The sequence below is a fragment of the Anneissia japonica genome, unplaced genomic scaffold (genome assembly GCF_011630105.1).
Source record: "Anneissia japonica isolate Jap-2015-1 unplaced genomic scaffold, ASM1163010v1 scaffold287775_len252212_cov145, whole genome shotgun sequence".
In the NCBI taxonomy this organism is placed as follows: Eukaryota; Metazoa; Echinodermata; class Crinoidea; order Comatulida; family Comatulidae; genus Anneissia; species Anneissia japonica.
The window spans coordinates 214263-226163 of record NW_022719918.1 but is presented as its reverse complement, the minus strand read 5'-3'; the positions used below and the strand labels follow the sequence as shown (position 1 = coordinate 226163).

The following is an 11901-nucleotide window of genomic DNA, read 5'->3' as shown; positions in this document are numbered from 1 at the left end:
GACCAGCAATATCCAACAAGATAATTTGTTCATGGTAACTATTATATTACATTGAAAATAATTTATGAGTCGGTGATAGAGTATTAAGGACCTGCAGAGATGTGTAAGGGTAATTTTGCTTGCTTGCCTGGTTTTGAGAGACAATAGGGATCTTTTGATTACACGGCAGCGGTAGAATGTAGAACGGAATGACGTCACATAAAGTCATTTGCGCATACAAGAACTTTGAGTTCTGGCAGTTGCATGGATTGTAGGATGCAATTTAGCCAAATCTATATTGTGCAGAGGATGTAGCACAGTCATGCATGAGTGAATCCGTTCCAGCGTTTCGTCGTCGCACAAAATGCAATGCTCCTTAGTATTAAAACATACGGAAACACGTGCATTTGTGGGACACACCTGTGCTTGTTAGACCCGCGTATATTCTTGGCCCTGTTGTGTCTAATTTTTCAGTTGTTAAGTTTGATTATAATTTTGAGTCTCTCTGCAATTTTTTTTTTTAGCTACTAGTCAACAAATTTTACATGGGTAGAAAATTCGACTTTTCAAAATCATGGTCTATAGTTGATTTTTTGTGATAGCAGTATTTCGCTACTAACTGCTAAAAGGTTACTGAACTGTGTTTTGGGGTAAACTATAAAACTGAGATTTAGTAGGATTGCTGGCGTGCTATCCATACACGCCACGCGTCTTTTGTCTTATTAAGGACCATCCAATTGTGACATATCTTCATGTTCTGCGTGCATTTGTGGAACAGTTGATTTACTCAATAAAATTTTATTTACGAGCAAAACTTAACTTAATTTTTTTTTTTTTGTGAAAATTCATATTTTTTTTTTGTCTTCAGGCTACAATCGTTACTAGTTGTATTCAAAGTAAACTCCCTTTTGAAGAAATTGTAGCCTGGTGATTATTATTTAATATGTTTTAGCCCTTATTCAGAGCATCACATTGTAATTTTCTGAACAAATAACTTCTTGTTAACTTAATTTTACGTGCATTTGTTGCGCAATTGATTTCACTTTACTCAATAAAATAAAAATTAGTTTACCACAAGAACCTTAACTTTAATCAAATACAATAATACAGTAGTCAAAAAACTATTTCTCTCACTAAGATAATGCGACGTATATAATAATAACAAAGTTTTATATGAAGTCAGAAAATCCTATTCAACTATATTTCTGAGCTCGCTGACAAAAAATTATAAGGTGGTTTAGAATTGTTTGTGTCTCAAACAAGCTATAGATGCCATCCTCAAATGTTTCTAGGATTGGTAATGAAATCGCCAGTGAATTTAGACTTATTACAAATTGTTTTAATGATTTTTTTTTCTGTTTAATTTTTTTTTTTTTTTTTCATTTCATTTACCGGTATTGTTTCATAATATATAAAAATAGTAGTTTTTGTCACGTTGCATGGTTGCCCAAAAGTAAAAAATCTAATCTACTGTCGAGGGGTTCTCTTCAGGACAACAACGAAATATACAATATCATAATTCTATATACAAAGATTAAATATAATAGTATAATAGTATATAACGACAGAGCAGCTTAGCTCAGTCGGCTAATCTGGGGGTAGCCACTGTGTGTGCGCTGAACCGTGGAGATCTCTAGGTCCCCGGGTCAATTCCCATCGCTGCCTCTCCTTGTGTTTCAGCTTGAGGGCTAAAATACAAGTTACATAGCGCACCCGTCTTTCGGATGAGACGTTTAAGCCGTTGGTCCCGTGTGCATTTATGGCCCATGTGCACGTTAAAGAACACAGTACACTCTTCGGAAAAGAGTAAGGGATTGTCTCCCGGTGTACTGTCCAATCACCACCAGAAGGACCCCACTGGAAATAAGTTTTCTTCTAGACTTTCGTGGGCTATCCTTGGTGTTTACACCGAATAAATCCAATCCAATCCAATAAACATTAAAGTACAGTATAAAAAACATCAATACAATCTTTAAAAAAAAAAAATTACAAAATTAGGTTCAGTCAAGAAATTATAATGTTAAAAAGTAGTAAATTTCGAATATTTGCAGGTAAAACATTACAGAGTCCGGGGAACTTTTTAAAGCTATGTGTTTTAAAGCATTAGTTCTGGCGAAAGCATGTGTAAATTTCAAATTGTCAGTGTGTCTTTGGTTGACAGAAACAAATAGAAATATATACAATATGAACTGGGTAGAGGCACTTGCAAATAAATAAAGTTGTCAATGAATTAAATTTGTGTTTTAAAGAATGTATTCTAAGGTTAGTGAGCCTCTCCTCATAAGGTGGACAATTGATAAATAAATAACAGGCCCTTATGGCTCTTCTTTGAACACGTTGTTGAATTTGTCCTTGTTAATAAGGATACTAAGCTGGGACACCATAGGTTGAACTAGAGCAGTATATAATTTTAATACGAGTTTGAATTAGAAAAAGGAATGAGCCGTTTGATAAAATCTAAGTGACATGATGTTTTTGATGACTGTTTTCATATGTTCTCGCACCCTAAATAAAGAAATAATAACACCATCCAAGATACTCATAACGTTTTACGATGTCGATTTGGGAACCATTAATAATGTAAGTTTTCAAGGATTCACTGACAATTTTTGAGCTGGTGATTCTCATTATTTTGCATTTAATTAGTAATGTGATTATTTTTACTCCAATTGTATAATAGTATCTAAATCGGACTAAAGGACGTGTTCATCTGCAGGTCAACGATAGCCTCATACAAGACATACCATCTGCATAAAGGGAGGTATATGAAGAGATATTGTCTGCCTGGTCTAGAACAAAAATGTTAAATAAGAATGGCCCTAAAACAGACCCTTGTGGGACTCGGAGGTAACTGCAGATCTCTCTGAAAATGAACCTCTAAAGTTTACCTTCTAGAAACGGTTACATAATAACGATGCAAACTAGTTCCACATAGGACCACATATACCGTTTTTATGATTTTTTTTGACAGAATGGCATGGTTGACTTCATCAAAAGCGCTGCTCCAATCTAAATATATTACATATATGTGAGGTGGTTTTCTCTCATTGATAATGGTGGCCCAATGGTGATGTACGGAACAGATCAGCGATGTGCAGGATCTGCCCTTTACAAACCCATGTTGGTTATTATCATAGAGATATAATAAGAATACTAGAGCGCTAACCGCAATGTATTCGATGTTCGAAATACGCAGAACTGTGTGTGTGTATACCATCCAAGATGGCTGCCATGAATTTAGCCAATCAAATTTCGCTAAGCACCATCATTTGCAATTGCGCCCTCAATTTACTCAGAAAGTTCAGTACAGCTAGTTACCCGTATGTTTGAAACTCGAGCGTTGTGGTGTTTGGGTGTAATGTACACGATTTTAATTTTAATTCCTTGGTACTTATTTTTGAATAAGATGCTCCACTGGCCTCGTTTTGGCTACAATAGTTGAATAATTTGTTATTACCATTACTCATTATCATTAATGAAATAATAGTCAGTCAGAGGGCTTGTAATAATATGTATACTAAGCCTGAAGGTGGCGCTTTACTACGACGGCCATCTTGGATGGTACGCATACATAACTCTGCATTGCTGCGCCATCTTGTCAGCACTCTAGTTGTTTAATAGCTCTATGGTTATTATAGACTAAGCCATAAGTGCTTATCATAAAATGTAAGTCTGTTCGAAGCAATTCTCTCCAACACTTTCCCAACAACAGAACAAAGAGATATCGGTTGGTAATTAGTAATGCTTGATCTTAAACATTTCTTTGAATGGGGACAATGGTGGCATTTTTCCAGTCTGAGAGTATTTTCCCTGTCTTGAAATATTGACAGCCTTGTAAGTGCCTCGGCAATGTAAATTGCCAATAATTTCAAATTCTTATGATAATTCCTCTACCATCGGTTTACCGATATTTTGGCTGCAGGGAACACGTTGGCTTTCTTCCACTCAACTGTATAAGAACCAATCATATTGCGGTGCTTAGTTTAATTAATAAACTTAAGAGAGGTAAATCTTCTGCTCAAGATGGGTTACGTCAACAATGCTCAAATTTAGTCAACCGTTTATTCAAAAACTTAATGCTACTTAATAAACTCCTTAAATTGTTTTGTAGGACTATTCTGTGTTGGTTTGCTAACTACCCCACTTTACTTCACTTATTTGTTCTGGATCTTCAGAATAGTATTCTGATATATTTCAATAAGCAGATGACAGTATTTGTTATACAAGTATTAAGTGTATATTCTTTCGTTACAATCAGATCTTAATTTCACCTATAACTTGTCCAGTTATATGAAACGTGATTAAAATAAAAGTCAACTTATGAATTTAAAGAGATCCGCTATTCATTAGAAAAAAAAAACAAAAAAAACAAACAAACAAACAAACAAGAATATAACATTAATGGCACTGATCTTATGTACATCCATAGTATCTTGGTGTTACTGCGTCCGATAATCTCGATTGGGACTGCAGGTCTTCAAGACTGCTTCTAGAACTCTAGGTTTTATTCTTAGGCTTGTTCGACATTCTAGCCTTGTAATTATCCTAAACTCTCTTATCCGACCTAATATCGAATACAAAATTTCTGCTTGGGTTCCATATAAGATACGTCCCTGCTTTGAGTCGTTAAAACATAATCTGGGGGTCGCGAGGCTGCTTCCCCCGCTTCTTAAACTATTAGTAAAGCGTATTTCGAAGTGGAAAATACTCCTGCATAACCTCGACTCAAGAGATACACACAGGCGTAGCTAGGAAGACGGAATGCTATAAATTTATTGTTAACCCAAAACCTAGAATCTACCGTACTCTCATGGTTGCCCTGTAGCTAGTGTCCCCACATATTGATAAATTAATTAGGCAGGAATAATAGCACGACGTATCAGTTAATTAAAAACATGTTTAAAAGGATCAGTTGCTTTTTTAAATTTTGAGTTCGCTTGCGCCTTTTTGCGAGGGAGTGGGAACGTACAGCTTCATATTTCAATTATTATTTACAAGTAAGCTGTAACTGTACACAAGTCGAAAATTTGTAATTGATTTAAACATTTCAAAATTATGAGTTTAGTAAATATTCTTTACAGCGGCGAATTTTTATTTATTAATTTTTTTAATGTGGAAAAAAATGAAATTATATTCATTTCCGGCCATCTATGTTGGCCATAATAATAAACGTTCTTATCTCATCCCCAACCATGGTGGGCTAATCTGGTATTGACAATTTATCTGTGAAAGTCCTTGCCGGGGCCTCTCTATTTCGAATTACGGTACTGGATCAATAGCTGCTCCATATAATAAAATAAAACAATCCGGACAGGATATCAAACGTCTTGTGCACTCTTGTGCACAAATCACACATTTTATCTACTCTGTATTCGACTTATACTTATTTGATAAAGGAGGCAAATGTTATGGCTATTATATTTATAGAAGCATAATAGATCCCTGAAAAACACGTCAATATGTCATCAGAAAACAGTAGCATTATTATTTGCTTGTGGCAAGTAAAGTAGGCCTAAGTAATCAGCTTAACATACAAATATCATTTTGGTATGCCAATTATATGCCTTAGGTCGCCAAAGAATCGAGAGTCTGAAAGTGGATCGCCGCCTAAAAAGTTTTTTGAAGCACCAAAATAGGTCATATACAATATATTGAATCTATACAACGTATAATGACAAGATTATGTTTATCCCACGACATCCCATATCCTCAACGTCTCCTTAGTCAGCCCTGAGAGACAGAGTGTTTTCACCCTATAGGTAATACTAGCCAACTAAGATTATATATTGTCTCAAGCATTTGTTTTTTTTTTTAATTGTACTGTATCCACTTCTTATTAAAGAATGAATGAATGACTGAAAATACATATGATGAATGAATGGTCACATAATAACTTTCACATAAAATCATCACTCCTTGATTGTTTTTGCTTCCTATGGTACTTTAAATCAATTCACGTTTCCCCTCTTAAATTTACTTCATAAGTTTTCGAGGATTAACATTTTAAATGTTAATTATCTCCTAAATTATAATATTATATTATTATTAATATTATTAATATTATTATTATTATTATTATTATTATTATTTATTATTATTTATTGCTCTTTGGCCGTTTTCCTTTTTGTTTTGTACAGCTGAAATCGGTGGCAACATGGGTCTGCTATGCGGCATGAGCATTATCACTGTCATCGAATTTCTGGAATTTGGAATCATTGCTGCGATTCAGCGTTTTTGTCGTGGAAAAAATAACAAAGTTACCAATCCCATCAATGTATCTACAACTAAATAGTAGAGCCACACATATACGTGTGAAGCTACATTTTTGTGGTCAGTGTATTATAGTTAAAAACTTTTTAATTTATGAACTTGTAAGTTTCTATCGAAAAACTTTCTCATTTTTGTAAATTTACCGAGAAAAAAAAATACTATTTAAATTTCAATGTATGCTTGCAAAATTAAATGCAGGGAAGCGAAGGAAGGTGGTTAAAAGTATGTTGACCTATGTACAGCTTTTTTTTTATGATTCTTTTTATTTAAGCATCGTTATTAAAATGGTATAACTAAGCCAGTATTTTAGGTCCAATATTAATAGATTTATAATTACTTTGATAGACACTTTAAAGATGCATTAATATAGGTATCTAGGACATTAATGCTTCTCTATAATTGGAACTGATTACATACCTACTTAATTGAATACTAGAGATTGGAAGGGCTTGTAAAGTATGGTAGTTTAGATTTGGTATCTTAAGACATCATTAACTAAATTTGATATTAATAATTATTAAAGCAAGTTGCTTTTTTATTGGCATAAGGGGAAATTGAATAAAAATAAAAACTAGCATTAATTTTAAATTTTGTGTTATAATCTTTAGTGTATCAATACAAGCAAAACGATATGATCAATCGATTTGTAAAACATAATATGTTGTGGTAGCTGAATGATAATTAATAACAAATAAAATCTCTAGATTAAAGTTTTTTAGAAACTTTTTTCTCAAGCAGTAAAGGGAGGTGCTAAATAAGTTTTCTTGCAATAGGCTACTTTCACATCAAGCCCAAATGCGGTCTGGAGCTGGGACAAAAAATCGTGAGTTGCTACGTTTTTGAACGCTGCGTTCACATCGCGGACGAAACACGGTTGTTTGGGTTAAGTACTATGCGTTCGATTGGTTCTAACCAACCAAACTTGTTGCTGAATGGTCCAAAAAAATAAACGTACGATTTCAGGATACAAATTGCTTTCAGATCCATTGGTCCGGATCCGGAGTCCAGATTAAAAATCGTACAAATTTGATGTGAACTGTCCTATTCTTTACCACTGAACCCATTTTTCACGATTTTTTTCTCCGGATTCCGGAGCGGAATCAGGGCTTGATGTGAACGTAGCTTAAGCCCTGCCTAGACAATGAAAATAAGTTGACACAAACATGTAGCATGCCTAAACATGGTGATGATGACATCACACCATGACTATATATAGGCAAATTACGACTATATGACATTTTTTGTTAATGAAAATCTCGGTCATGTGTACAGAGCTTCAAACTAAACGAGTACTTTTTAATTTTAAAACCTGGCATCCGCCATTAGTGATTTGTCAAATAGACATTGTTTACAAAAACAAGTATAATTATTTCACTTAAATTTGCTTTATAAGAATAGTGTAAATTTTAAAACTTCAGTTATTCATACGACCATGATTTGGTCAACATTAATTTACCATTGAAGAATGCATTCACGGCTAATTGTGTTTGACGATTGTTGAATAAACAAATAGCAGTATGAAAGTTAATCGTAGGCTTTTCAATCCAGTTCAATTGTCCATTTATAAGAAATCAATATCTGTATAATGTTACCATACCAGCAAATTCACAATATGATGCAGCACCTGAATCTAGCGCATTTGTAAATAATAGTGCAGAATTTATCAACTAGTTTTTTAATGAGACTTCATCTACACATTACGAGGTCAAATAATTAAGGCTTAACTGTAATGTGCCGTATTCGACTGCTAATTTTTCGTTTAAAATTTTTCGTTGAGTAATATTTTTATTCGGCTGGTTCGTAAACTAGACTTAAGTTAACCTATTTAACACAAACCAGAGTGCGTTATCAGCGTTACTACTCAATAAGTTTTCTACGTGACATAAACAAACATGGCCGATTAGACAACAATTTTTCTTTAAGTATTATTATCGTTTGTAAAATAGATTTCTTTTGATCAGCGTTAATTTGCAGTAAGATATCCACAATTGACCAAACGAAACATAGTCGATTGGTCACTTTAGCAACAGCAGTTGCGTTAATATAATTCAGATTAAATTAACAATGTTTACTGGTAAAATATCATAAATAAATACATGTTATTTTTGTCTATATTCTAAATACAAAAAACAATAAATAAATAAATGAAGAGACGGATGGATGAATAAATGAATGAACGAACGAACGAACGAAGGAACGAGTGGATGGATGGATGGACGGGCGGACGGACAGGATGCATGAATGTACGGACGTATGGTCGGACGGATGCAAGAAAGTATGGACGTACCGTCGGACGGAAGGTCAAACAAACAAATAAAAAAATTGATTACTAAATGCATATGTGCATCACGAAGTCTATATCACATTTGGCACATCACATGTTAATGAAATACTTTTATTTTGAAACGTAAAGGGATCAAATTAAAGTTCTAAAATGAGGTGTTTATTCATCGGACTCATAAACAAATGTTTCTCCAAACTGTACCATAATACCTCCTTCGGACATGACGACAGCAACGGCAGAAGCGAGGTGATGAGACGGCCGCGGCAGCATTGGTGGCAATGGCAGAAAATATCAACAGCAACGACATCTACAGTCTCAAGAACGTAAATAGAACATAAACATCTTTTTTTAGCTTTATAAATTGTATTGAAATTTATATTTCAATACAATTTATATTTTATATAATATAATATATAGTTTATATATATGACAATTTTATTGTTTAGAAAGATTTGTTCGTTAGAGTTAAAAAAAATATAAAAACAGGTCTGACCAACTGTTATCAACATTAATTCAGCTCCCCACCTCATGAAGTTAATATAATTCCATATTTCAGCTTATTTGATGAATTGAAAACACTTAATGGGGGCAAGTGTTTTTACAGTAATCCATCATTTTTCAGTGTGTGTATTCAGAGAAAACCTGAGAGGTTCAAAGGCCGGTAAACACGAAATTCGAAAGATTGAAGTTGTGATTGATATGGTAACAACAACAGGCCTAGACTTAGATATTGTCAAAAGCGTAACAGTAAAATCGTTTGTGATCGGAGTAACTTAGTGACAATTAAACCACTACATTCTGAATTTTATTTTCTAAAACTTTTCCATATCAATGCTTGCTCTATTAGAAACAAACTTACCAGTTAAGTTAATTGTAAACTTTATATGAAAGAAGAACACACTCGAGCATCCACAACACTTTATAGTTTATTGCTGAAAAACACAGCGAACAATTCAGGGTCACCGTTAACAAACAACACGCCCCAACAACAACGGCGCGAGAGCATGCTGGGATAAGCAAAAAGGCCAATGCAAATTAATGCGCGGCAGTACTTATCAACAGGTTAAACAATAGTCTAACCACAATTGGCGTGACCTCTTTTCCCTTTAAGCTTTTTTTAAAAATTATTATTTATTTATTTATGTTTTAAGGAAAAGAGGAACCAGAAATACACAACACAACAAAAGCAAAATGTGAAATAAAAAGCATAAGAAACTCATCTCAAATGAGGTTATTACTTGGGAGACCAAAAAAAGGTCAGACCAATGGAGTTCGTAAACATCAAGGAACTTAGGTGTTTTACGCAGTCTGGTCGAACGCCGGAGAACAGGAGGGGGTTTGGTTGGGGAGAGACCGATTGGGGAAACTGGATCTGTGGTAGTATCACTAAGGGGTGACATAGTGGTGTGGCAGTCTGGGAGCGAGGTGGTAGTGTCGATGGGGTCAATGCTGTGTGGGCCAGAGTGATGCGGATGGGTCACAGGAAGCGGACATTTAGGGGAAGTGGGATTGTCTGACAACTTAGCGGTGAGGGAGGGAGGGGTTACAGGGAGTTCTAACTGACCATCATCTTCTTTGGGTGTGTGAAAATCTAACGGTGGTACAAATGGAGAAATGGGAGGTTCAACCTTGAAGCAATCGGATTTCTTCACCCTGAAAGTGTTGGACCTAAGTTGTGTATCGGTGAATTTCCGAATTTTGCACCATTCACCGTCGACTGATGAGACCATATACCTGTTTCGACCCTTTGATTTATTTAAGTCGCAGTGCAAGCACACAAGGTCTCCTGTTAAAACGTCAGGACGGGTCGGTTGGAGTTTGTTGGGGCATTTGGAACGTTCACTATGTTCATGGTTTACCATCCGTTGGTCATGCTGTTTCTGTATGAGTGTAATGTCATTACGAGATTTTGTAAACTGGTCTCGCTGGTACCAAATCTCTCTCGCTGAAAGTTCTCTAGAACGGATTCTGGAGTTTAACGTGGCGGTAGCAATGGCAAAGGACAAGTGGGAGACAGGCCCACCCGTGGGATCGATGATGAGAAGCTCCTTTTCAAGGTCCTGAACAGCCCTTTCAGCCACTGGATTTTTGTTGGTATTCTTTACACGACCAAGCTCAATGGAAATTCTAAACTGGTCAAGGGTCTTGTCATGACGAAGGGAGGCGAATCCCGGACAGGAGTCTATGCGGATAACTGCGGCCGGACCATCCAGGGGACGTAACTCGATGCACAGTTCAACTAAGGCATCGCGCAATGTGTCGTGGCGTTCATCAGAGATGATCTTAGTAACGGTGAATGCAGAAGCGCATTCGCGTACTACAAGAATGTTTTGGCGGGTACGTCGCAGGACATCGGCTGCAAAGCTGAGGCCTATGACAACAGGGGCGTCTTCCCTGGTTTGAGGGGTAGAAGTTATTGGACTGAACCTAAGTGAGGCACAGAGGTGACAGGAAGAAGTGGCGGATTCGATAGAATTGTCAAGGTCAAGTGCAAAGAAATATCTACGTACAATGAGTCCAAGTTGGTACTTGCTGGGGTGGTCAAGCTGGATATGGAGGGCAGTTAATAGAGAAGCAAGAGCATGTCGTGGGACAACAATTTGTTCCTGGCGGCGAAGTAACGGATTATTGACACGGACAACGATAAGGCCGTCGTTGGCAATGTGGGAAACCTGGAGGTAACGCTTAACGCTCTCTTACGTCTGTCTGTCGCTTGGAGGGTATAGTGCCCTGGCTGAGGTGGGCGTGGGTACGCCTAAGACTGGGACATTCACTCTGTATGGATTTCCATGAAGGACGACCGGTGAAGGGAAGACGAACATTGCCATCGATGACATCACGAATGGAAGTACCGAAAACGGTTAAAGTGGTAGATCGGTCAACGAAAGAGCAGATTTGGCAATTTGGGTGAGTGCAGTCTGGGGAATTTCGACTCGAAAAATCAGAAGGAATATTTACTTTGCCCGCAAGATGACGAAGAGTGGCATTGTAATGGCTGAGGGTTGACAAGAATAACGTGACTCTTTGGCTGGTGGAAAATTCGCCTCTGCAGAGATTTTCATATGCCTGGACACATGGTTTGCTGTCCGTTAGGACTATAGGGTGGCTAGAGGACTGAATGACATAAGGACCGAAGTGCTTTACGGCGGTGCTATTGGCCGGGCTTCGATCTCGCACGGTAGCCATGTAGGTTGTTTGCTTCGTAATTTAGCACTAAAGAAAGCACACAGAAGGAGTTTACTGTTTCTGGTAACATACAAAGTACCACCTTGTCCATGCTTTGAAGCCGAAGCATCCGTGACGATCCAAAGCTGATCATCAGGTCTAGGAATGGTAAGAGTCTTGGAGGAATTAAGGTGGGACTGGGC

The 11901-nt window shown here is 36.5% G+C and overlaps 1 protein-coding gene across 1 annotated transcript in view; it reads left to right on the top strand.

Moving 5' to 3' along the window:
* Positions 1-6837, top strand: part of LOC117111125 (acid-sensing ion channel 1A-like) — a 29839-nt gene extending 23002 nt beyond the window's left edge. The window contains exon 10 of the mRNA XM_033253999.1: positions 6117-6837. Coding sequence (XP_033109890.1) covers positions 6117-6271 — 155 coding nt within the window. The 3' untranslated portion in view covers positions 6272-6837. The remainder of the gene's footprint in view (positions 1-6116) is intronic.
* The last annotated feature ends 5064 nt before the right edge of the window (positions 6838-11901 follow it).